The sequence below is a fragment of the Pavona decussata genome, unplaced genomic scaffold (genome assembly GCF_977016875.1).
Source record: "Pavona decussata unplaced genomic scaffold, jaPavDecu1.1 SCAFFOLD_6, whole genome shotgun sequence".
Lineage (NCBI taxonomy): Eukaryota > Metazoa > Cnidaria > Anthozoa > Scleractinia > Agariciidae > Pavona > Pavona decussata.
Window position 1 is genome coordinate 927,331 of NW_028145430.1, and position 27,950 is coordinate 955,280.

Consider the following 27,950-nt stretch of genomic DNA (forward strand, 5'->3'; position numbering starts at 1 on the left):
TAAAGGTTTTATTTAAACACATCTCCCCTAAGAACACTTAAAATTTAACTGTTATCAAAGCAGCTTTCTTTGAGATATGCAAAGCCAAATAAAATAAGAAAGAAAAGGGGGAATAGCACTGGAAGAAAGAAATGTGAAAAGTTAAGTTACGACAATAATTATAGTTCGATTAGTTAACTATCATACATTCTACGCGCTACGAGTTGGCCGAATAGAAAATGAATATCATTCCTTATCCTAAATTTACTAAATAAGAATATTAATTTCATAATCCCCTTAGTGTTCGATGTCGAAAAGAATGACTACAAGCCAGTTGAATTAAGAATGAACAATTCGAAAATCGTACGCTTAAAGGGAGGGGTTCACATTTCAGCACATGTGCATGAATCTAAATGCTTTCTTCTCTTTCTTATCAACTTTATGGCCTTAAAAATCCCACTCACATGTACTTCGGTAATCACATTCCATAATAAGTCCACGCAAAATGACTGAAGACCAAAATTCACAGAAAATGCTGGTGGATTGGTACTCATATTGTCGATATTGAACTTAGTGTTGGCCCGAAGGATTTATTTCACGGTTGATGTGTTTACAGTTATTTGCATGCGAAATAACGCAATCATATAAAAAAAATTACCACCCGAGTTACCTATTCCCGAATGGTTCATAAATAACGAATTAAATAAAACAGGCTTGGGTCATAGCGAACAAAGGCGAAAAAGTATTTTGATTCATGGACATGCACAGAACCGTGAACTCCTCTTGTTATTCTGAAAGTTGTTGTAACGTCACTGTAAGTAACTTTGCAATTGAGTTTCATTGCGACAAAGACCATAATTTAAAGAAGACTTTTTATGTATTAGAAAACATGAGATTTCGTTTCTTTCATAATTAATGAACAAGAAAACAATGAGAATTATAACGATGTTAACAACTGCTCGAAAACTATATTAATTTGTGGAATAATAAACTAACACAAGAGTTGAAAGATACAGTGATGTCAAATTTGGATAAAAAACTGTATTCATCCGCAAACGTTGTTATTATTATTTCCTTACTAATTCCTTTTGGGGTATCGAAACACTGTCGAGGGGACAGATTTAATTGCAATCTATTAAAAAAAAAAAGTCAACAAGTGCTATCAACTAATCTTGCGATAACAAAAGTGAAACAGATATGTAATTATAGGTTAGTGTCATAGCCGCTGTTATAAGCCTTGACCATTGAAAGGAGGAGAACTCGAAACTCATCTTCTTCTCGCTTATAATCAATTACTATGTTTTCTGTGCGCCGAGTTAGAGCAGCTAGCCTCTTATCAAGTTTTTCTAATCTTTCTTCATTACACTGCATAATACTTTCCGAGTTTAAACAAAAAGGCTCTGCGTCGGAGCGACACATGTTAACGAAGGTTGCTTCATCGCAATACAACTTGAAATCAATTCTCCTTTGGCTACTTTTGAAAACTTCCATGAAACGTTCACCAATAAACCGTGCCATTTCAAGTTCCTCAGCACTTTCCTCCGCCTGGGACTTAGCATCGGTGTACGATTCGTTTAGAACTGAAACTAGCATATTTATTAGAACTATAGTCATTGTTATATTGTATGTGAACGCAAACAAAGGTCCAAGGAACTGGTTTTCGCTTCGCAACTGTTTTAGAGGGACGGCTTTTCCTAAGAGGAACTGAAACTGGGAAACCACCGCATCCATGTAGCTGGAGTATTCACGAACTGAATGACCAAAAAACTGCTTTCCTGATATTAGAAAGGCGTGGAATATTAAAAGAAAGAAAACAACGTATGAGAGCTGGTAGCCTACTGACTGGCGAAAAGATGAAAACAGGTAAATTACGTACGGGTTAAAACGAATAAGGTTTAATAGTTTAAGGGTAACCATAAAAATTGCCAAGGCGATAGCGGCGTTTTCCCAGTTGAACCAGTTTATAGCAGTGTGAAAATGCACAATGCCATATGGATTGGCTTGGATTGCTTTGACGCTCTTCAAAATACTTTTTGATCTGATCATGTAGAACGCTACTGACAATACCGAGAAGACGATCATTAAGAAATCAACCATATTCCAGACTGATTTAAAAAAATCAAGGCGTTGACGGTAAAGGTGAACCAGCATTATGACGAGGTAATAAAGCACCATGGCCATGTAAAGGAACTGACAAATGAGGTAAAACATTAGAGCTCCTGACTCTGTGCTGTACAACTCAAGCGTTTCTACCCTTCTCGTCGAGAAAGCTGCACCAGAGGCCAGTGCCTCGTAGAAGTATGTGGCAACGCTGAGAAGATTTGTATTAACGTTGAACACTGCGAACTCTAATATCACGGCTCGTGTCTGACGATCAACCCATCCAAAACCGAAAGTCTCGCCTAGAACCGAGTTGGCCGTTCCTTGGTCATACCCCATGACAGCAACATAGCCACCACCTTCATACGAATTCAAAAAGCCTTTTATTGGATCACTGTCAAGTAGATCAGCTGTTTGGTACCGCCAAGGCTTTGGGCACAGTTTAAGAGCTCTTGGCCATGAAGTATTGAAGGGAAGTGGTTTCCAGCGTGGAAGACTTAATGGTGTAGTGTCCTCCATTTCACTGGAATATTCGGGATAGCAGTCAGGTATAAAACGAGGCAAGTATTCACAGGAACCTGCAAAAAAGAAAAGGTATAAATAAAATTAAAAGATTCTTAAAGATACAAACGGTACTAAAATTATCTTTTCTTTAGAAAGAAATTAGCTTGCAAAAAAAAACTTTTTTAGGAAAGCGCGGTGATACCGAAAACAAAAAAAGCGGAGAAAATAGAATTAATAATTTTAGTATGGAAAAATTTGCGCTGAAAGCTGTTGTTAGAAAATTATGAATAACTAGGTATTCAAAAGTGGTGTCTTTAAAAATATACAAGGGTTGTTATTTTTCTTAGTACAATAAAACGTTACAAAGATTTAACTTAAATTTTGCAACACTTACCCTTCTTTACTCTTAATTGCCTCATCCATGGCATGCCTACCAATATCGACATCTTGCTCCCAATATACACATCGTCTTCTTCTTTAAGACCATTGTACCACGGTTGGTTGTAAATGTTTGGAAGGAACTTCTGCCTCATCCAACCCCATAGTTTGTGTCTGTGAGTGACCTGGTAAAGAAATTAAGAGTGTGACTGAATTATTAATAAATGAGAGGCCATCGCAGTTATATAAACAACTTTAACAATTGCTAAAAGAAAGTGAAAAAGAAAAACAGTATTGAACGGATTTAGTCCCATAACGCCTGCGCTACCAGTGCAGTGCTCTATCAACTGAGCTATCAAGCTCACCAGCTCCTAGTTGGCTTGATAGCTCAGTTGGTAGAGCACTTCACCGGTATCGCACTGGTCATGGGTTCCAATGCGATTCAAGCCTGAATTTTTTTTCTCAACTACTCGAGTTGCGATAGTCTCTCTTTCATTCACGTTTCCATCCACAGTTCAAATATATTTCGTATCAACTTCCAGTATGGATTGCACTAGAATACCATACTATCCGCTTCTTGAAGCAACGGTGTAACCAGTTTATCAACACAAGCATGCAGGAACTACAAAGAGAAGGAGCACCACAGGGCTGATAATATTTTAAGAGTTATTGACATGTCTGGTGCACTCTTTAACATAGCCATCAGAGCGGTTAATGTCCAATTGCGTCCGGTATAAATATAGAAGGCAAGTAGGTTTTTCTTGGCCTTTGCAGTTGTTTTATTAAAAGAGCCTTAAAGATTGCTTCCTGTTCTGTGTGTTAAAATTGTATTAAGTGTTTTGTTTCATTTCATTTTTATTAATGTCTTCTCTTTTAACTAGTTTATTGACTAGGTAATCGCTGCCTTTGATTGTATGGGCCTGCAGTTTTTAATAGTTTCTTGTGTTCTTAGTTACTCTTAATTTAACAATATTGTGAAGCGCAACCGAACATATTCATATAGAGGTTTGCGCTATACAAATGTAAATTAAAATTCCGAACCTTCTCATTACGTTTGTTAACAAGAAAATTCTCGTTTAGTACTTTATTGTGAGCGAAAACGCCATATATTCGTTACAATTTGTAAATATTTAGGTTACGGCATGCATACTTTCTTACCGTATCAAACTTTGTGAATGGATTCAGCAGCGTTGTAGTCATCATATAGCGATAATTGTTCTTGTTGCCATAGCAAACAATCGAAAGGAAAAACACAAATATCAAGTGGAGAACGACATCCTTCATTATGCCCACCAGCTTGACCTCTTTCTTCGTTCTCTTTCGAATCGCCTCCAACTTTGATTGCTTAAAACGCTCTTTAGGATTATCACACAGAAAATCGATATCATCCTCACAGACAACACTTTCATCACCTTCTGCCTCAGATTGACTATTATCCGTGGTTCTAGTCAGGAAAAATGAAACCACAACAACAACCACCATAACCTTTGTGGGTTGTACTACGAAAATGTCCTGACCATTTGATATCAAGATAGAGGACAGCCACTGCTCAGCAACTTCCTTGCCCCACATTAAGCTGTAAAACAGAGTGAACGCCGCTGCAGTCAGTGTGGTGACAAAGCAAAGAAACCAGGCAAAGTATACACAGAAATGAGGTAGCATGCAGCCGGCGTCTTTCACTTGGTCAAGGAGCTGTTGGGAATAGTCAGTTTCCGCATATTTGCTTCCCTTTCTGTTTTTCGGCTTGCTCGACTTAAACAGGAATACAATTAATATGTTTACAGGCGCAATTATAAGCCCACTTTGAACTCCTATGACGATCTGTCTCCAAGAAAATTTGAATGGTCCAACCTGTATAGCTCCCTCCGATTCTCCACCAATGTTATAAAACATAGCATTTGCAATCATGGCGCTGAACAGAACTGACAGGCAACACGAAGCTCTTTGTACACGTGTGAATGTACTACTGGATGCTTTACCAAACACAGAACTCCAGAGGTGACTGTCAGCAAGTTTTCTTCCAAACCGTTGACGTACCTGGTTTGAAAAGGACATAACATTTTCGTTATCGATAGTAAGCTCAATTTCTCCGTCATCCCTTTCCACTGCAAGCCATCGATTTATCTGGAAGACCCACTGTGCCTCTGTCTGCCTGTCTCTTATCGTTACCGTCTCTACGAACCAGGAAGGATTGTCTCCAGAGTTGTCATGTTCTAAACTTATTTCCGTTAGAGGTCCCAACGATGTGTCGGTGATCAGGACAAAGCCATTGATACTTCCACGGGCAAATATTTCACTTGGCTCTCCTTTACTTCGCAGTGGAATTTGGTTGTGTTCGTTTATTTTTCCTCTTATGCTGATTGTCACATTGGCTGTTGTTCCTGAATTTTTCCAGACACCAGTGCTGATAACCATGTCGTAATAATATGTTCCTTCAGAAACGATGGTCACAGGTAGTGGAGGACACATCTACAACAATGAAATAATCAATATGTTTCATGCCTATTACTCGCAGCATATTATAAACGTTAGGGTCATAGTTTATATCTAGCAAATTAGGAGGTTTTGAATGATCCGTATTCTCCAGAACTAACATCTTCATGTCTTGCAAAATTAACTATCTCGCCACTGGGTTTTGTACTCAGCCCGGTGTCCGAAAAGGTCAAATCAGAAAATTTTAAGAAATATAAAAATTTCTCGGTTCGTGTTTTATATTTATCACCTACTTGCCAAGAAAAGTTGATGGAAGAGTTATCAGAAAAAATCTATTTTTAGGACGAAAACTGAATATGAGGAGCTTAAAGATAGTCGCTCTTAAGAAAGTGAAGAAATAATTTTAACTTCCCATAGCAAAGAAAATTGATCAACTGAAAAAAATCACTGGGCAATGCGGACAAAAGGAAAATTTGCGGTGGTGAGTCATTCCCCCTTGAAATGGGAAATGGGGGTTAAATTAATTCATTCTTGACCTAGTTTTAATGACATCAAATTTTCTTCTGACCTGAACTTCATCTTGTTTGTCAGCCCTTCTGGCAAATACAAGCAGAACAAAGTAAAGAAGAAAAAATAAAACAATTGTGACCAGCACTGCAACGTTGCCACTCTCACTAAGGTTTCCAAACTCAGCAAAAACTTTGTCAAAGTCGATAGGATTTGGGGCCTGTATGAAGTTCCCTCCAAAGGACGTCAGGTGGTTACAACGGCATATGAGGTGGGTTGAGTTTGACTTGTGATCAACCTGCAAAAAAATCATTGGTGCCAGATTCTTTCGCTTCTCGCAGTACTACATATTGCTGAGAAGAATCATACAGCCAGCAATTATTGAAAGACCTTAGCCTGTGGAATTGATGCCCTCCCATAAAAGCTACGGTGACAATCGTCCTATTAATGAGGGGCTCAGAACATTTTTATTTTTGCCTACAAACGCAACACTACTTCAACCCTTACTAAGAGATACAGAATAATTTAAATTTGTTTACATGTTCCTTTGGTTCTGCAGAAAGACAGGGGGCTGGTTTGTGGTTTGACCAACTTTACTTATAAACCCCTCGAATGGCCACTTCGTAAGAGAAAAAAACTGAAGTAGTGTTAGTTGAAGAAAATTTTGGCTCTATAATATAACCTGAATTCAAATTAGAGTATATTATTTGAATATCGAGCATCAATAGGCCCACCCAGCTTACGTTTAATCTCACTCTTTGTTGTGAATTCTCATGCGTCATGAAAATTACCTTGCAGCCGTCTGAGGTCCACTTATTCTTGTCTTCAGACCAATACAAACAACTCGACTGGATTATAGTAATTGTATAGTTGACATCTGTTGATGGGTCATACTGCGGAACAACTGTTTTAGTGACTCCTTTTGGAGGAGGATCCTTGAAGCCAACACATGACCTTCTTTGGCGACCGTGGCCGAAGCACGATCTTCTTTCCCGTGAGTGCTCCTCGGAATTTTTAGCTCCAAGATACAGAAGCCCGACATAAAGTAAACCTGGCTTCGATGGGATAACTTTCATATCAGTTTCAAGAACACAAGAGGTTTCGTTCAATTCCCCATATGTTTGGTTTCCACACGTTGAATTAAACGTGATTGTTGCATTTTGATCAAAGTCTTCAATTGATGGTCTTGATCCGAATTTAACAAACAATTCTAGAACAACGCCAGTTTCATCTACACTTATTTTAATGTTTACGGGAACATCTGCAACTTCCGCGTAGTAACTACGGAATGTCAATTTGCTTGGCTTCAGAAAGGAATGCTCCAGCGCTTTGCTAGCGTTTGTATTATTGACAGGTTGCCTAAGAATTGGGATAACGATGACAATGTCTTCATCGAGGTTTGATACGTTAACCTGGCCAGAATTGCCACTTTTCAGCTCTAAACTGGTTACACTTGATTGGATCGCCTTGCTGCTACTGTCCCAGGTGAAAGGATTGAAGTTGACCGCTGTCATCTAACAAAACAATCAAGAAAGTTTTCCTTACGAATAGGTTCTGTCTTTCGTGCCACAGATGCAATGACACATGCTCCTAGCCTAATGAATATGATATGGATATTCCGATATGCAATATTGCAGCACTCGCTTTCCACCACCATATTCTATATGAAATGAGTTTGTTTTTTGTTGGCGTCTTTCCTCCACGTGATTTTCTGGGGGTTTCTCTTGCTCGGTTGTCACTCGCTTCTCAAAATTTCGATTGCAGATCTAGGGTCGGACTTGTTTTAGCGATCTACAACATTTTCCAAAGTCCTTAACTATTATCCTTACTGGATAGTTAGCTGACTCACTGGTTTATGGATGATCGATCGTTCGATCAATCGACTGACTAACTGACTGACTGACTGACTGACTGACTGACTGACTGACTGATTGATGGATGGATGGATGGATGGATGGATGGATCGATCGATCGATCGATCGATTGAATGATTGATTGATTGATTGATTGATTGATTGATTGATTGATTGATTGATTGATTGATTGATTGATTGATTGATTGATTGATTGATTGATTGATTGATTGTTGATTGATTGATGGATTGACTTCATGCACATCTACATCTACAATTGGATGGTTGTTCATATGATACTTATCTCTTGAAACAGGCAGTTTGTGACTACTTCCACATTGAAAAATATTGGCTTTTTGCATGCAAAATATAAGCAATAGCCTCCATTTGCCGCGAAAATAAACTCAGATATTTGTACGCGTACATTATCTGTCCCGAGAAGCGAACAGTTTTGTATTTTACATCTTCTGCCAAAAAAACGAATCGTTCCCCAACTTGTTGACATCAAGCTTAATTTTAGTTGCAAACTTGAAGCCTTGAAGTTTGGGAAATTAGGGAATATCACTTTGGGAATATCACTCGGATATCCCCCAGTTTTTCGGTCACGTGACGCGTTTAGACCAGTCACGTGAGAACGAAAATATTTGATTGATTATAAGTATATTTATTATAAGTTTTCACGAAAACAAAATAAGTTAATCAATGATGGGTTTTACATTTGTTTGAAATGATCAATTTTAAGGTAAATTTCCAAACTAAGTTTTCGAATGAAGCCTTATGGTTAGACAACAAATATAAAAGTATTTTATTTTACAGCATATCCAGTCTTCCAGCCGAAATGGAAGTTATTGGAACTAACTTGAATTGTAAGGGTAAATTCTGCTCTTACTCTAGATTTCGCTTGTATCGAGCCCATCAAATACCAAAACAGTTTTAGTCGCAATTATTTTTGCTTAAGGCTAGCTGGAAGCTTCATTGTCACAACACTGAAACATAAGTCCCCTTACCTTCGCGTTGACACTCCCATTACCCAAATTTCCAAGATTGCCTGGTAGTTGAAAACTTGTGTCACCTTCTGCCATATTGAGGCCATTAGCATCGTCAGGAGTGACCTTCTTTAGAGCTACCGCCAGCTCGGTTGTCTTTATGACCATGTTCTCGCCCGAAACCAGGCGACCAAGAAATGCGTCGCCCATATTCTGTAAGTTTCCAAACGCATTTTGAACGTTCCCCTGCGACAAACAAGCACGCCACACAAAAGCGAGAGGTAAACAAGAGCAAATAAACAGTTACAAATTCACTTTAAGTGTAAAGTGTTCAAGCTGTCGTTGGTACATGAAGCTCGTCTTTACCTAGACTTGTGCATGGAAGCATTTAGGAACTTTTTAGCCAGACTTAAACTTTTGTCTTTATTTGTTATTCTTTTTTGCTGTCTCTATACTTACAGTGACTGAGAGTACTACTTTGATGCTTGTCATCGCTGCTAGCTGACGCCTTATGACTTATTCCGAGTTACCTAATGTTTTATGCTAAAGGCAAACAAACACGATGAGGTGCTAGGCTTTCTTATCATGACTAATGTCACAACGTGACGATGGGATCTAAAAATAAAGAGTAGCTGCGCTTATATAGCGAGCATCACGAAATCAACCCCCTTAGCAATTCACTGAATTTCTAGTTCCAGTGAAGATCATATGTTGGGGGAGGGGTGCGGGGGTTACCTGTGATGTGTCATTAGGTTGACTGCCACCGGATGCAGACTTGAGAACGTTCGAGAGGCACCCTGTAACACTAGAGGCTGTTTCATCTAATTCCGGAGTAAAAGGTTCCTCTGGGTCATTGAGCGCAGTCGAGAGTAGATTTGTCACCGTACCTGTCATTTGCATTGTTGAATCCTATGAGAAATAAAAACCATGTTTAGTCATTTGTTATAAGTTAGTAGTTTATCACAGATCCAAAAGCGTATCATACAATCAACAGAAAGGAAAAAGTCATCAGATCAACTAGTATTGATCTAAATACCGGAAATGTACCCTGGAAAAGTAGCCAACTGTCGCCGCTTTAGTTGCAACATTGTCTTTCTGTCTGTGGTGTTTCTCTCTTACGTGTACAAACCGGCTGACCATTATATATCTTAGAGGATTCTGGTAAGGTTTTCAGTGCTTTGTGATGAGGTATTTCTCGTAGGTAGAAATCATAGTTTGTCAGAAAAATTTCATTTGATCCCAAAAAATAGCAATATATTAAATCTGCAATAAAGGATAAGTGCAAGGAAGAATGCCTTTTTAAGGATATTTTTTAATTAAAAATTGGTTCATGCTTAGCGTGCGCATATTGAGTTGTGGATGCACGCGGAAAGTTTGGGGAGGACGAGAAAAGTGTAACAGTTGCTCGAGGCGTGGCCGAGAGCAACTCTAGCTTCTTGAGTGCTCTCCAAACTTTCCAATTTTATCCATAACTCGATATACGTACAGCTTAAAGCATGGACCAATTGTCTTATAACATAGTGACAACAAAGTATCGAAAAGTAGTACGCGGAAAACGGGCTTTATTTGTGATTGATTGCAAAATTCTCTAAATGCGCTGTACCGAAAAACAAAGGTTGTCATCAGCTGTTTGCAAACACGCCACAATGGTATTAGCCTCCCACGCAGTCGTTTGTAGGGGACTCTTTTTGGGGAGGAAGTAAATAAATACGAGTCCCCTAAGAACGGCTGCGTGGGAGGCTACAATGGTATGGTCTGAGCGAGAACGTTTCATCTGAAATTGTCAATGAAAATCTGCTTCTTTGAGTGAATTATTTTGTACAAACTTAAATTAAACTAAAACTAAGCCAACTTGGGAACCCAAGTTTGTCTGCAAGTTGCACACGTCATTTTATGAACGCACGGCCGTGCGTATGTTGAGAAATGCACCATGATGTCGCCAAAAGGAATTATATAGGGGAGCACGCGCACTATGTTATAATCCTATATTATTTTCCCGCCCAGAATTAAACCATTTCCCCCAATCTATGCTGTAGTTGATACCTGTGTGCCTAAAATAAATTTCACTTTTCGTAATCTTCGTAATTTTCCTATTCCACAGTGGATGAGACACACAGCGGAACAAAATTAAGGAAGGGAAATGTCTTTCTATGAAATTTCACAAATTAAGAAAGGCAATGAACTTTTTGGGAAAAGGATAGGGCAATGGTGCGAACAAAGAACTGATTTGTCAAGAGTCGACCACAATGTCACCATATTTAACAATCTGTTGATGATTGCAGAGACGGCGTATGACCCTGGAACAGAAATCTGATAATTGAGTTCAAAAGCGATCTTTTATTGCCCTTATGAATCCGAACTGCAGTTTGAAAACAACCCGTCGCGAAAAAAGAACAACCTTAGGTGGTCCATATCCTTTTGAAATTGGCCACGGCTGACATGAAGACGCTACATAATTAATAATTTATTTTCTTTAAGTTAACAGCCATAGAAATTAAAGATTTCATAAAACAAAATTTTAACAACACTTCGAGAACAAAGAGTGTCTTTCCATACCATTGTTTCATTACAGTTTGTACATGTTTCTTCCGCTTTCTCTGCAGTCGCCGCTTTGATCACCGTCAAAACTGTCACGGACATCAGAAGGCTCTTGGGCTGAATGGCCTTGAATTTTGCCACCAATGTGCTTGAAATCTATTTTGGTTTAAATTAGACGAAAAGAAATATTTTAATCAAATGATAAAAAAAGTATGGTTGAAAGTCTGAAATGTTTTATTGGTTTTAGAATATATAATGGGTGGATACATGCATTACAGTCGGTATACACGTATATAGAAGGATCTCTGTTGGTTTAAATAATTTACATCTGAGATACTTTTTAAGAATTGGCCTTTAATAAATGTCCAACATTAAAAGCAAACACGCAATTCAGTTGGGTCTAAAACGTAACTAAACGTTAATAACTCCTAATAGAAATAGAACATACCATTACAGAAGCGGAATGGCAATATAGACAATTTAGTCTACAACTTGTTAACAAATATTTACAAAATTATGTCGCAGAACCTACCCCCATTGCAGAAAATGCATCTGGGGCGTCACGGATAGTGACAGGTCACGTAATACTAGCAAACGTTTTCGTAACATTGATACAGTCAGGGGTAACTTATTCTTTCTTCATCAAACCAGGGAGTTCTTTTAACTGACGAGCGAAGTGAGGGTACAAAATTCTCTTCGTGGTTCTTAATTTTAAACTGTTTTACTTTTGCCTTAAGTTGCCTGAGTTACTGTAAAAAAAATTTGACAATATTTGTTACCATTCTTTTGCTGTGCACTATCATTATGAATGCTCACTGAAACCCTGAAACATGCCCATTTTTTTCTATTTTTAATAATATCTGTTATTTTGATATTTTTAACGTCCATCGGTATTTTTCGTTTTAAAAAAGACACCACTTACCAACTGCTTTACATCCAAGCTTAACTCTTGTCCACACTCTGTCTTTTCATTGGACGCCTTAAGAACAGACAAAGAAAGCTGTGCAGCCTGGCTGATTTCACCTTTTCTTAAAAATTCGTCTAGTTTATTGTTCTCCTTGATAACAATGTTTTTCAACTGGTTTGCAACATTCTCTATCGATGTCAGACAAGGATCAAGCGAGGAGGAAGGTATCACCTGTGGTAGAAAATACAAAATGAATTTCAAGTCGCTGTTTGAAATCTTGATAACTAAATGAAGGATGTATTAAGTCTTAACATCGCGTCTGCAAACAAACGCAAACGTTATGACCTAAATTTCTTCTCGAATAAATATATCTTATTCGATGGTTTTACATATAATACGCGAGGATATTTTACGAGTTACGTAGTATTTTTCCGAGCCCCGAAGGGGCGAGGAAAAATACGAGCAATGAGCAAAATGTCCGCGAGTATTATATGTAAAACCATCGAATAAGAGATTTATTATTCCACTACAAGAATATTTTGTTATTTTGGCTTCTCTGTTTTGTTAACAGTTTTGAAATACACCCGGCATTAACTGTCCATTGGTATATGGCCCGTACGAATGACGTGAACAACACAGAAAGCCAGTTAAATGTATTTAATTTGATTGAATAAAATGAAACGATAAATGACAAGTGATTGGCATGCTAAAAACTTGTGTTTGAGCTTGCATCGTTTCAAAACTATTCTTCGTCCAGTCCGGCCATTGTTGTTCCTTTTTTCTGCCTTTTCCGTCCGTATTCGCTCTGTTGTAAACCGGTCAACTACAGCGTATTACGGTCTCATATTTTGCGCCTTCTCTTGACCTTATTTTGTGAAATGACATAATAGTGGAATAATAATTACGAAGTAATTTTAAAAAATTATCATTTTTAACTAATGACTTAGACTTTTATTAATAGGTTTTTGTCTCTGATTAGTGGTTAATAAAGCAGATTGCGTATTTTTCTGGGAAAACAACGAGCATCAGATTGGTGACAACCATTTCAATATATAACAAAAACAAATGTTCTCTGGCTAAGTTTATAAAAAGAAATCCGAGCCTTCGGCTGTTAATGGACGATAGTCAAAGTGGAAATAAACAACGAATCTAAAACATATACAGAAAAATGCGAGACTAAAATAATAAAAGGAACAATGCCAAGCTGAGCGGCATTAATCAACGAGTTTAAAAAGAATGGAGTAATGACTAGAGAAGTGCTCGGAATTATTGTCAGCATGTTTGATAGCGAAAGTGTGCCAAGATTCCAGTTTTTTTTTTCGCGTACGGAAAGAGCCTTTGTCAATCACTTATGAGTTGTCAAAGTCAATATAGTGTTTAAATATCCAAGCATGTTTCGCAATGTTCGGGCCACTAGCGCACGTCTTAACATTCCTTAGATGTTCTTTCTCTCCAGTTTCGAAACACCGGCCTGTTTTGCCAGTTGAAAAGTTAGCCATCTCTACAACAATTGGTTGATTTTTGCATTGTTCCTTTTATTATTTTAGTCTCACCTTTCTCTGAATATATTTTAGATTCGTTGTTTAATCCATCTTGTCCATCGAAGGCTGTAGCTTGACAGCCGAAGGCTCAGTTTTTTTTTTTTTTTTTTTTTTTTCATAATTTTGGCCAGAGAACATTTGTTAATATTTTGATATGCGTATCCTGGCTACACCTCAATTTTTAATATTCAATTTAATTTTACACTATCAATCCTCCTTCTTATGTCTGGATGACACTAAAAACGCGGTTTGTAATTTTCTGTTTGTAATAATTATTAACTCACACAGCCCGCCACGATTAGCTCTGCTATATGCGGGCTGTGTGTATTTCTGTAAAAAATATAAATATTTAATAAAGTTGTTGTTGTTGTTGTTGTTGTTGTTGTTGTTGTTGTTGTTGTTGTTGTTGTTGTTGTTGTTGTTGTTGTTGTAGATCAATTATTTAACTTAGTCAATTAAAGACACAATAATGATTTAAAGCGGAGACCCTTCTTCTGTGTATTATGTAAGAAAATTGTCGAGGCAAATAAAATCTGGCTGGCGATTTGGCAAACACTGATTAGTTTTATATCGAAAAGCAAAAAAGTCCAGTTACGTGATCACGAAGCACTCATTCAGTTACCCTTTAAAGGAATACGAAAGAGATGTTCGAGCACAGGGCGCGGAGGAGTCAAATTTGATGTAAATGAGTGTGCAAACCGATCTTGTTGATTTAAATCAACAAGAACGTGATCTAACAAAGCGTCATGGGATCTTATTACGCGTCTGTTGAAAGATTAACCCCAAGCTGGCTATGTAAGCGCATCGTAAGCCCAGTAATGCGCCCACAGTCATTGATGCATGCAGCTTGTGTGTTGGGGTTAATCTTTCAATAGACGCGTAATAAGACCCCATGGCGCTGTGTTAGATCACGTTCCGTGCTGATTTAAATCAACAAAATCGGTTTGTACCGGAGAATTTAGCCGCTCATTTACAACAAATTTGACTCCTCTGCGCCCTTTGGTTCAAGGGGATGGAGAAAGCCAATTATGACCTTAGCGAATTTCTTACCTTTACAAACATGGCCTTTTCAACCGCTACACCAACGAAATTCTTGATGATAATTTTAATGGGTAAACGATAATTGTCTTCCGGCTTTCCGGCTGGTAACACTGTTGATGCTGATTTGGGAGAGATTCCATAAGAAATAGGGTCGTCTCCAAGACGAAATTCGTAGTTAATTGGCTTGCTTTTATCTTGCCATCCAAAGCACTCAAATGTAAACTTAGTTTTAAGGGCTACACCTCCACTGGCTGAGGACTTACAGTATCCACTATGCGGTGATCCAGCGGTCTCAAACTCCAATTCTCCAAACCCTTCTGATCCTACTTGCGATGTTATGACGAGCATTAATTTGAATCTGGAGCTTGAGGATAACGAGTTTGGCTTGAGGATCATGTTGGTTGCATTTAATGCAGTTGAAGTCATGTTAGGCAAAATTGGAACGTCTTCCCAGGTATTCGTATGTTTCTTCAACTGTTTAAGACTCCACTGGTACTTTGAACCATTGCATGGTGCATTTGGACACTCAGAGGTAACGCGGAATTTACTTGAGGCAGAGACTATTGTACCACAATCTATAAAACACCTTAAACAAAAAAATTATCACAAATGATAGTAAATTCTTGGCTTTAAACAGGTGTGCTTTTTTCCTGCAGGAGCTATGTACGCACATACTGAAGTATTATGAACTACACTCCTTTAATTTCCTGAGATGAAAATTACTAATTATCACGTTTAGCTTCAAGGGTAAATCGTTTGATGATCTAAAATCAAGTCGAGTGAAAAGATGGAAAAAATTAACTCCTTTTTAGAACTGAATGCGTCCAAATTATATGACTTCCCCTTTCTCATTGACAACTTACATAATAAATTTAGATATAGGTTGAATGGTTCTAGACGAGGAATTTTACCTTAATGTCACTTGAGGCATCTCGCCGTCTGCAATCTCAAACAACATCTCAGTAGCCGCACTTCTCTCGTCTTTAGACACATTGAGCCTTAAAACATACGTCTTCCCAATCAAAAGTACACTTGGATTAATACTAACTGCAATTGCATTTCCTCCTAGAAACGCGCCGAAGCAATCGTGACTCATCGAACTGTTTTTTACTGAATCTCGGCAAGACCAAGTGAAAATTAGTCCCGTGTGATTTCCAGGGCCAAGATCTGCATCGTAACTCAGCGAGCCATCCACGGTTACTGTATCCGTAGTTCCCCAGCGAACGCTGCTTCCACCATCAATAATTGCTCGTAGTGGAGCTATAACAACTCGAATAAAACCAAAGTCAAAGGCTGTAAGTGTCTGGGGGGATTCTGGACCGGCAACTGTGATTGAAGCGTTGAACTTCACTTGGTAGATACCAGCCGGTATTGATCTTCTATTGATAACCCATTCAGCAGTTCCCTGACTTACTAAGATGCCCTCGGGTGACTCTGAGGCTGCCAAATCTGCTTCACTCACCAGGCGCCAATCTAGGACACTTTCCAATACCGTAGCATCCTCTGGTAGACCTTCGATAATGGCTTCCTGGATGCTTTTGACAGCTCGCTTAACAACAGTTGCTTTGTACTTGTCCTTGGAAATATCTCGAATGGTAACTGAGAAGTCTCCTGTTGATATTTCATAAAAAAAGTTATCATAAATTTCCAAGAAAGTAAATTAGTAAGTTAAAAGATTCTCTATGAAGTAGCCGTCGATGGGAGAACATCACATTACATTACATTCTGTCCATTTGTATGTCACTTTCTATTGCAATTTTGGTCCGTAATATATTTACGGCTTTTCAATATATATTCAGCTTGTAACGTATGTATGTTTATCTTTCAAGTAAATGGAGACATTTGATTGATTAATTGATTGATTGATTGATTGATTGATTGATTGATTGATTGATTGATTGATTGATTGATTGATTGATTGATTGATTGATTGATTGATTGATTGATTCATTCATTCATTCATTCATTCATTCATTCATTCATTCATTCATTGACCGATTGACTAAAGGAAGCCTGCCTTAGGTTGACTTTTTGTTGTAACTGCAATCTGAATATCATGAAACCATCCACCTGACTAAAGGGAAATTAGGCCTGGCGTATACAATGCTGACAGCCAAACGCTAGTATCCCTCTATCCATAACTCTACTTGTAGACAATTTTTCTAGGCCTGTTGATACGCCTGTACGTTAATCTAGCTTAGGCTTATTAAAATTATAAACCGCAAGTTCTTAACCAAAAGGAAGTGAAACAATGTCAGCCTTTTTTTTATGTTGACGGTCGAATTGTTGTTTTTTTGGTCTTTTAACATGGAAGTGAAGTTCAGAGATTTTACTTCCCCTCACAGAGTGGCGATAGTAGAATGGAGAATTTATCGTCGCAAGTTTTACAGTATGCCAGCCGTGAGTTTCTAACTTCGACCAATCGAAACCGTCGTTATTACCTTGATATCTCAAAAACTGTACCCTTTCTTGAAGACTTCTTGTTTACTCTAATTATTAATTTTTTATTTTTCTTTTTGTGTGTACCGATTATGTTAGTGATTGAAATATCCAAGAGTGCTCCACCTACTAGCCCTTGGAAAACAAATAAAGGAAAGTAATCTTAGCAGAGAAATGAATACTGCAGGTCCGTTTACTCTCACCTAATGGTTCACAAAACAGCCCGTCTCCGGTGTAAAATGTTCGACAACTGCAGGTGAAGGAACCCACAGTGTTGTGACAATGCGCTACTCCATGGCAGTTGTGAGTTGATGTTGCACATTCATCGACATCTATAAGATAGCATTACTTCCTATAAAACTCATATATTTTCACGTGTTTGTGTTATAACAGACGTTTGCTGCACAAATAAATATCTTTAAATGGTTTCAACCCAGGAGTCATGGCATAGGTCAGCTGATAGGTACGTAAATTATGATTGTCCGGGTGAGTGTATTCCTGAGGAGGACTGTTTGAGGTGACATTGACAAATGTTTCAACAACCTGAGCCGAAGTCATGTTCAGAGTCTGAAGATGACTTCCACCCAGGTTGTCGAAACGTCAGTCAATAAACTCCAAACAGTCCTTCTTAAGACAAAACTCACCAGGGGATCATAATTAACGTACTTAGAAATAGATATCTGGAGTTCAGGTTGTGCAAAGAAAGGAAGTGTCCTTTGCCTGTTCTTTTTTTTTAACTGATGCAATAGCTTGCAAGTATAGTTGATACAATATGCATATCATACTTACACTTATCGATGGCATTCAGCGCAGCAATGGGGCCAATATTGAACTAGATGACTTTAACCATTCATGAACTGCTAAATTTTCCGCTCATTCTTCACTTGCAAATATTTTACGCGACGTCATGCTTCCATATGCAATAAAACTCCATAGCAATTTGTATGTATCTACCTTACTAAGAGAATTTTAATTTTTCTCTCAACTTTCGACCTGTTCGTAAACTATTTTAGAGTTTTTTTAATGGTTTTGAAACAGTTTGGACGTTTTTTGGTGGCTTTAGAAAAATCAAGAAATGCAAGAGGGCAGCTATGCTAAAGAAATTGCGTAATTCTGACGTGCTGTGTCGACCTGTGCTTTATTCAGTTCCTTAAGTAGCTGGGATCTCTAAAAATGATTTACCCATGGTTAAGGAGAGTTAATTACTCGTCGAACATCAGTGGCAACAAAATACTTTAATTTACCCCTAACGCACCAATGAGGTGGCCATATAAAACTAACTTGGATGGATTTGATATTTGTTCTTTGGAGTAAAACGTACAACCCTCTACATCTATCATCTGATTCCTATTTTTCGAGTTCAGTATATGCCTATCATATTTAATAAGGCTACCGATACCAGTTACATTATCATATGAAGGGACTGATTCGTTTTTTTTTTTTATTATTTCTTTTTTTGCTTGTTGCTGTTGTTGTTGTTGTTGTTGTTTTTTGTTTGGTTGTTTGGTTGTTTGTTTGTTTTTTTCAGATCAAGCATTCTTAACCGTCAATTCTGCAATCACAATTTGTTTTACCTGTACAGTTTCTGCCATCTCCTGAAAATCCCGTATTGCACGTGCAGCCAAAAGACCCAATGGAGTTAGTACATGAAGCATGTGGATCACAATTGTGTGTATTGGAGACACATTCATCTATGTCTATTAGAACAATGACACGACAAATGTTACAAAGTGACATCTCCTTCTCATTTCTGGAAAAAAAATCCACGTTTCTCACCTGAACAGGTTACGCCATTCCCTGTGTAGCCCTGATTGCAAGTGCAGCCAAACGACGCAATGTAGTTTTGACAAGTGGCATCTTGATGGCAGTTGTTTGTGTCATTCCTGCTACATTCGTCAAAATCTTGAAAGCACAAAGTCATTATACTATTAAATACCATGACCACTGGGTTTTAATATGCTCACTTTAGTGATCGATCATATGTCGCAGCGTGTGGGTCTAGAAGACGGCATTTAAAATATAAAAGAAAGCACTCAGTATCTCGACTTTTTACCGCCAGTATCTAGAGATGTTGTGGTTTTAGTTCCTTAATGGTTCGAAAATTCCATTATTACAGACTATGTCAATAAATCAAAATAGTTAGTTCAAAACAAAAACAGATAGACATTCACTACAACAAAGATATTAGAAAAGTAGTGCAAATACCTAAGACATCATGAAAATTTCAAAGAAATACTGATAGGTATCTAATAATAAGAAGAAGAAGAAGAAGAAGAAGAAGAAGAAGAAGAAGAAGAAGAAGAAGAAGAAGAAGAAGAAGAAGAAGAAGAAGAAGAAGAAGAAGAAGAAAAAGAAGAAGAATAAGAAGAAGAAGAAGAAGAAGAAGAAGAAGAAGAAGAAGAAGAAGAAAAAGAAGAAGAAGAAGAAGAAGAAGAAGAAAATTTTTAAATATAATTCAGTTTAAAAAAAGGTTTTCTGTTTGATTTTTTTTAAAAACAAGACAGAAAGGAAAAATACTCTTTTAACACCAAGCTTGCACTAAACCTTCTTACCTGAGCAAGTCCTTCCATTTCCCGTATATCCTGAATTGCAACGGCAGCCAAAAGCCCCAATGTGGTTATAACAAGTGGCGTTTGGATCGCAATTGTGAACATTTGCGGTGCATTCGTTAAGGTCTTCAACGAAACCAAAAAACTCTTAATGCTAGAAAAGTACAAAATTTCACATTCACCGGCATTTAAATGACCAATTATAAATTTCTAGCGTCAACTACAGAAACTACAGGTTATAAAACAAGGCAAAAGCTGCTATAGCTTTTTTTCACCGCTCATTGTATATATCCACAGAATGACGAAGGGAGAAATACATACCAGGACATGACTGTCCGTCCCCAGTGTATCCTGGGTTACAAGCGCATGTAAATGACCCGGCGGTATTGGTACAAGTGGCGTTGTAATGGCAATTGTGAATGTTTGTTTCACACTCCTGAATGTCTGAGAGAAACATCAAATTTATTTATTATTATTTTTTTTTTAAGTTATCGTGTTCGCTATTAAACCTCAGTTTCTGCTTTCTTAAAAACAGATACCTTGGTGAAGGTGTTACACTTATTTCTGATGTCATAAAGTACACAAGGTTAAAGAAAATTTCTCAAATTGCTGCTTTTGTCGATTTGAAGAAAGCAACCACAAGAAGCACCTTTGATAAGTTTATTACACCGACTGTAAACTTTCTGATGAAACTGATGAAATGTAATGCGAAGCAATTCTATAAGAAGCACACGACTTACCGCTACAGCTCACACCATCACCAGAGTACCCCACCTTGCAGGTACAATTGAAAGAGCCAACAGTATTGGTGCAATTCGCTGACGGATGACAGTTGTTGGAACCGTCCGAGCATTCATCTTTATCTAACGGATAATAGCAAAAACCGCACTACCATTACAATAGGCGTAACATCAGCGTTTTCGTGGAATTATTAATTTGAAGGTTTCGTGACGCGTTTTCCTCGTCTGTTGTCTGAAGAACGGGTTCATTCTGTTTTTGATGAAGTTCACCTTAATAACTGGTCGTAGAAGTAGACAAATATTCACCACACTGATTCAAGGAGTATTTGTCGTCATATTGGGATTTTGTTGTGTGCACAGCATTTTGTTAAACTTTCAGTTTGTCTTAACGAAAAGCCTGAGTTGCCAACCATAAGCTTCTGGTAATATTATGGATAGGCAATTGGTTTATGCCGCTGTGTCTGTGATGTTTACAACAAGATATAAAAGTCTTTGCTTACCAAAGTGAATCATTGCAACCTTTCTTTCTAGGCATCTATAATATGATTACAGCAAAAAAAAGGTTGCATTTTATAGGAATCCTTCACCCTATCTAGACCAGGGGGTACGCAGATTTCTCCAATGCTAACTTCGAATGTATATAACTCTTTTTTTTTAATATCTCCGCAAACGAAACGAAACTTTGAAATTAATCTGGGGAAAATTTGGTATGGTTGGTTAGGGTCAACGGAATATGACGTTGCAATGGCAAAGATTTTTGACAAGCATGTTTTTCCAGATCCCTGTTTTTCAATGTACAAGAATTTACTTTATTGCAGCAAAGTTAATGTTCTTGTATCTTTTTCGTTTCTTTTTTTCTTTCAATTTTGGTGTTTTCTGAGGTTTCGGGTAATCAAGAAATCTAAGATGGCTGATCCAATTCAACATAGCCGTCATTTTGAAATCGTGAGATAATTCCTGCGTCATATGACGTCATCACTTCTCGTTGCGGACCTCAAAGGAAACACCTTTGGATGCACTATGCATTCTCTTAGTCTCATTGTCATAACGTTTATATTTGCAAAGTTATTATACAGATTGGATTAACCTAGAAAAAAAATGCGCCGCCATTATTTTTGCACTGCAATCACAAAGATTAACGAGCCAATACGAGATAATTTTCCCATCTGTAGGTAAAAAAAAAAGATGACTAGTGATCTACAAAAAAATAACCCTCGGAATTAATGATGTTTTTTTCACTGTAGCGCCATAAGAACAATGTTCACCTTTCACGGAGGGAGTAGTGTATCAATTGTGGGGTAATTGGCCCACATTCGGCGAAAAAAGTTTTAAAGATTACTTGACCTACCATTATTTGTCGCAGTTGCTCGGACACTAATCAAATGACTTTAAGAAAAGGAAAAACATATCTTAGCAAGCAAGGAACCCAGCAAATGTACAATGCATGTTCATTTTTGCTTAAAATCGCCTAGAGGAAAACCACAAAAAAATACCGTCGGGGAGTGGGAGGGGAGAAAGGAGAGGTGGGTTTTCCGCCGGAATAGTAAACATTCTAGAACAACCTACTTGGTTAGAAACTGTAAGTATGACTGCATTGATAGCAGACATATGGATGTTTGAAAAATGGTAGCTGCATGTTTGTTGGAGGAGCTTGTGCAATTACAATGTTAAACAAATGTCATCGTTTTTATATTCACGATAAAGGGGAGCTTCACTAACCTTTACACGGAATTCCTTCATAGCCAGTTGGACAGTCGCATGTCGCAGAAGTAGCGCTTGTAGTGCAGGCATCGTTCTTATCTACATATATGAATTCCTCAAAGGCATTAATAATTCATGAAGAGAAAACATGGGAAATCAGTAGCGTGAAGGGTGTTTGGAAATCGGATGAAACAGTCTTTCGTGTCTTTGATATATTACATGTACTTTGATTGAAGGTATAAAGTAGCATGAACGATAAGACCCAAAATCTTTCTGGGGAGCATTTTACCAATGACCACGTGCACGTATGCATTCTTCATGTTAGAAAATATAAGCACGTGTGGCTATTACATTGGGGCTTAAAATTTTTTCGCAGACAAGGAGACAAAATCAAGAAATATGCGCACGCTATGGAAAAGGTGATTCCTTTGCTTTGACATCCGCAAATGATTACACCTTCATTTGGCTCTAATGACCACGTAGAATTAGGGAACATAAAATAATCACCCCCCCCCCCCCCCCAGTGCCAGCATTTGATCGGCCTAGCATGATTCCATGAAAGGCTTCTGAGTGAATGGGATCAAAACTCTGTATATGTAACAGCCAGTAGTCAATGGATTTACCAAGTGTTGAGAAAACACGTAGACGTAGACGAGAACCCAAGAAAGAAATCGGCCGACAAATAGTAGCGTGTAAATTCGATTGAATCTCATGCGACTGAACCTACAAATTGGGTTGACTAGCCTTAAGAAACAAGATCATCTGAGAAATTTCAACTCAAGACTCAAACGAATTATCTTATCAGGTGGGATCAAAGACACATTTTTGTTCTTTATTTTCACGTTTTGGGTGATTTGGTAGAAAGAAAACAAGAAAGAACTGGATTTCGACGTGTAACATAGCGCGCGCCATTTTATAAATGAAAACCATATGGAGCCACATTAATAGAAATATGATTTTCAGTTAGTGACGTGTATGACCGCTGCTATAATAAACTACGTATTTAGAAAGCCTTTCATCCGACTTAAGAACACATCGTAACCTTCCTTCAATCATAGGTAGTGGTGGTCCAGAAAGATTAGTCACAAATCAATGTCGAATAAGCCTTGCTAAATTTCATTACAATTATTCCTTACCTCTAACACCACAGTAACGTTCACTACATCCCGATGGGGCTTTCAATTTGTAAACGTAGAATTCACTGCAGTTTCGAATTGTTATTGAATATGACTTCTCGCAGCAACTTGAGGTATAATGCATACACACACTTGGCCACGACATCTCGAATACCGAAGAGGGGTGTGATCCACTTACCCAACCAACCATATCCGTGTTACAAGTATTTATTGGAATGCAGTGTGAAGACATCATTTCTCCAGCTGGTCCTGAAAAGCGGTACCACTGATCACTGACTATGACGCTTGAATCGCAGTTCTTACTGCCATCATTATATGACCAGTATCTGTTGGTTTCATTGAGTACTGTGTAACCCTGAGCGGTACACTCAGTTGGCGTTCCAGGAGCTGATAAAGAAAAAATGCATTAATTTTAATAGTATTGTAAAAAGAAAAGAGAAAACGCCATTTTTGTTTTTGTTGTTGTTGTTGTTTCTTTTGTTTCTTTGGGTTTTTGTTTTTATTTGTTTGCTTTTTTGTTGACAAATCTGGCTCTTTTCAAAACTATTCGTAACAGGAAAAAAAAACGGGAGAAAAAAAGGTAAAATGTTATTTCCGTGAACTCGCTTTGAAAGGATTTCCCATAGAACGTATTGTCTACCGAAAGTTTTGAAGAAGGCAAATGAGTGCAGGTTAGGATGAAGGCTTGTCAAGGGCTTCTCGAGACCCCAAAAGGGCACAGTTTTTTCCTTGTTTATTTGGTTTACTTTTGTCCTGTCGTTGTTTTGTTTAATCATTTTCATTTTCTTTTTTTATAAACCCATCTTAAGATATTAACGTTAAATTAAAGCGATCCCATTTGTTCCAGCCAGCCATGACACATACTAAACTTAAACTTATTTCAAAAGTAAAGTTTAGTTTTGGCTTGTTTCAATTAAAACAAAAATATGGTTTGTTCTTACTTTGTGTTCACTTTGTCCCCTTTTTTTCTTTTTTACTCATTGACTTGCAAATGTAAATTTTACTTGTTTTGATTTTCTGACGTCGATTTTTTCATGTATACTATAAATAAGCAATCACATGATTCTTCTCGTTCAATTTGGAATAAATAGGCACTTGTGAATTTTTCAAAGACTACAAATTGCACTCGCTCTACTGGCTCGTTCAATTTTGTTAGTCTTTTAGAAATTTTCTCGTGCCTATTAATTCCAAATTGCACGAGAAGAATTGTGTGATTACCTATACGAATAAGTGGGGTTTTGGAATTATGACAATTGTCAGGGTCTCCGGTGTTTCTTTGTTGTATTTATTGTTGCGATTGACGTGGTGTAGATCTAGAAATGATACCTGACCGGTATTCACATTTGCTATCCTTTTAAAACCATAAGATTTTATTCATCCTTTGAAGCATTTGTTTTAGGTTGATGAGTACATTTTTACAATAACTGTTAAAATTCCCGCGCGCTGATTGCCTCGTAGCTATTGTCTACAAGAGTAAAGACATTAAAAGTGACGTCAGGTGTAACTTGCGCGATTTCTCAATGGAAAATAGAACCAATTCTCCTCGTCCTTTTAGTATGTTACTAAAAAAAATCGACGGCAGTTTTCTATGGTCTATAAGAGTATAGACCATAGAAAACTGCCGTCGATTTGTTAAATGTTGAATGTCATTGCATTTCCAGACAGAACTAAGAAACCCCGCCATGTTTTAAAGTGCAGGCGTTTACGACTCGTGCTAATGACGCAAGGAAGCACAGTAACGACGCACAATGCGATTAAATAGAGTTTCGTTTCAATTCACTGCAATAGATGATTTTCTTACTACTTTCAGTTCTATGATCTTTATTTACTCCACGTTCGGGAATATTAACCTTGACTTAACTAGCAATGCAAGTTAGATTTCATTCAGGCTTTTGCGACAAAGGAATTCAGTACAAGGTGCATCTGGGAATATCACCACAGCGTTCATAACGGTGAATGGCATGTGTTAAATTAAGATAATTTAAGCGCATGGTGTGCTTAACCCTTTATAACAGTAGCCCAAATATTACGAGGATGCGTCATTATCAGAAAATTAAACAATGCTTACCCACATTTGTGCCGCAGTACCTCGAGTTACACGCGGGGCTTGGTTGCAGCTCATAAATATAGAAATCTCCACAGTTACGGACTTTAATGGAATTGCTCCAGTTACAACATGTTCCGGAAGAAGTGTAGCACACTGTCCTTGACACCTCTCCCTCGGCTACGGTTGGGTGTTTTCCGTTTAACCAGCCAGGATAGTCGGCACCACACCGGCTTGAATCAGGACAACTCGTCGGCATGGCTTTCCCGGTAGCGCCAATAAAACGGTACCATTTAACTTCCATGCTACTGTCGCACTGCGGTGAAGGATTAGCATAATTGACATTTCTATCAGCGGAATTGATTGTACTGTACGAAGAGCAAGGTCCATGGTGTGCTGAAATTTAAATAGAAAACAAGTTTGTTTTGCTGACTCAGTGACAACTCATATAATAAGTAGATAAAAAAGGTGTCTAGTAAGGGAATATATTTTCTCTTGTGTCGTTGTTTAAGTTCCTTTTGTTGATTCTTCCTTTCCTATCCCTGTAAATTCCTTTAACTTCCAAAAATATGGTACGATCAAGCAATTTAAAGTAACCTTATCTGAGAAAATATAATAAATGGAAAAGAGGAAGAAGAAAAAGCAGACAGGCAGACGGACAAACTTCAAAAGTTTAATTTAAGAGTCTTTTAACAATTTTAAACTACTGGGTTTTTTTTCCTAAATAGAAAGGAGTTGTGTACGGATTACGAATAAAGTAGACCTGCATTTTTCAAAGACTATATTTTCGCTGGGTCCTGATAACCTGCAGCTCCACTGTTTTGTTGTTATTGTTTCTTTGTTTAAGGATGAGAGCATTGTTCTATTGTTCTTTATTTTGTTCTTTCGATCAACCATGTAAGTCGCTGCAAACGGCTTACATTGTTGTCCCATCAAATATTCGGGGTCTCCATTTTAAATTAAATGGAACCCAATTAAGCAATCGGATTGCCCTTTCACTTGCCATTAAACAAGAACAAGGCTACACAAATTTCTAAGGTTAGGTGTCCAAAAGAAATAAAGATTTCTTCAACTGGCTTAATTAATGCCACATTGTATTTCCTTTTACAGATGCAACTCTTGTACAGCATGCGCCGTAGGGACGGAGTAGAACGTGCGCAACAGAGAAGGGTCCATGATACTTAAGAGCATGTATTTGATAAAGTTTTAAACCCTCGCAGAGAGCACTAGTGTAATATACGATAAACGGACGTCTCAACTTATGAGCAATGGCTCTCTGCAGGTAACCCGTACCCCCCTACCCTCTCCCCACGTGCTCCTTTTTGTCTTATCACCTTCCTCCGTACAAAAGGAAAAGGGTAATACGATGACCCTAAAAGCAACCGCTGGCATGGGCTGCTAGACTACGTTCCTATGAAGCCTAATTACGCCAGGTTGGAGGCACGATTTAAGCGCACATATAAGCCTGTATCGCTGGCGGGATGTTGGACGAAGGTGAAAGTTGGCGAACGAGCAGCGAAACCGCGGAGGGAATGGGGAAAATGGAAGGGACGTGTTTTTTCAAATGACAACGCGCGGAAATTAGTGCCTGTTTTACTAATGCCGTAATTTCTGTTTTCGGTTAAAACAATTAATTATCCCTTATTTATGGACCTCGACTTCGTCTCGGTCCAACGCAAAAAAAAGAACGTGGCCAATATCCAGCTATCTTGACCTCACGCTTGGTCAATAACGCATATTCACAACTCGAGGAAATGATATTGTACTGGATATAATCAAGTATTAAAAACAAAGTTTTATAGTTGAAATATCAATACACAAGATCTAGTCTGTAAACACGATTGGATGAATTTTCTCAGAGTCCAAACTCTATTTTTGGTCCTTAGCTTTCATTTTAATGTCGTGAAAACCAAAAACAGTAACGTCAACAGTACAATGCACCAATCAGAACTCGAAGCAAATGCATGTAACCGGTGCCAAGCGCAGGAAGACGCGTGCAGGCAAGTCCAATTGGTTTTGGTGTTTAAATTCTCATTGGTTGAGAGTTTTGTCAAACCAATCACAGTAGAGCACAACCAAAGCAAACGCGTTTTTACTTAAAGGGCCCTAGTCAGCCACACCTTTGTTTTTGTTTATGTACGAGAGTTTGGGTATCTTATTTTATTCGGAGCGTGTCGAAATGAACCAAATCACTGTGAAACTACTAAGGATAATGAAACATACTTTCAGGAACACAACTTACAGTAAAGCAATAAGATTTCGTTTCACCATGCAATATCAATAATTGCGATGGCATCGAAAACGGCGGAGGCTGACTAGGGGCCTTTAAGACACTCAAATGAGAACCACTCTAAACCTACTAAATTGTTTTGAAACCGTAAATCAGTCAATTTACAGTTAAGGAGAGAAATATATTCGTTTGTTTCGTGGTCGATTACAGGTTGCAAACTATCAATCTGAATCTGTTCCTGTTATGATAATTATGTACGACAACAATGTAGTGGGAAACTTACATCCTGGTCCTCCATGTGCCTTCGCTAACACAGCCAACAAATGAAAGAAAATCCAAATCAT

General features: G+C 38.0%; 1 protein-coding gene across 1 annotated transcript; it reads right to left on the bottom strand.

Annotated features, from left to right (window-relative positions):
- On the bottom strand, positions 1 to 27,950 carry LOC146489057 (polycystin-1-like protein 2). Its single transcript, XM_085106360.1, has 21 exons — positions 27,890 to 27,950; positions 25,401 to 25,772; positions 23,333 to 23,719; positions 22,215 to 22,295; positions 20,496 to 20,618; positions 20,077 to 20,199; positions 19,759 to 19,881; positions 18,983 to 19,108; positions 18,781 to 18,903; positions 17,410 to 17,538; positions 15,679 to 16,378; positions 14,777 to 15,353; positions 12,201 to 12,416; positions 11,297 to 11,434; positions 9,476 to 9,649; positions 8,762 to 8,986; positions 6,693 to 7,415; positions 5,963 to 6,199; positions 4,120 to 5,430; positions 2,978 to 3,146; positions 1 to 2,657 (listed from the first exon to the last, which is right to left on the bottom strand). The coding sequence occupies exons 1-21, from the start codon at positions 27,948 to 27,950 to the stop codon at positions 1,183 to 1,185; spliced, it is 7,593 nt and encodes a 2,530-aa protein (XP_084962486.1). The 3' UTR covers positions 1 to 1,182.

Excerpts from the sequence above, each read along its gene's own strand:
- LOC146489057 (XM_085106360.1), bottom strand. The coding sequence starts at position 27,950 with ATGATTTGGATTTTCTTTCATTTGTTGGCTGTGTTAGCGAAGGCACAT. Across the intron at positions 18,904-18,982 it reads GAATGGCGTAACCTGTTCAG|ACATAGATGAATGTGTCTCC; the intron begins GTGAGAAACGTG and ends TTGTTCTAATAG. Across the intron at positions 6,200-6,692 it reads GGACCTCAGACGGCTGCAAG|GTTGATCACAAGTCAAACTC; the intron begins GTAATTTTCATG and ends ATTTTTTTGCAG.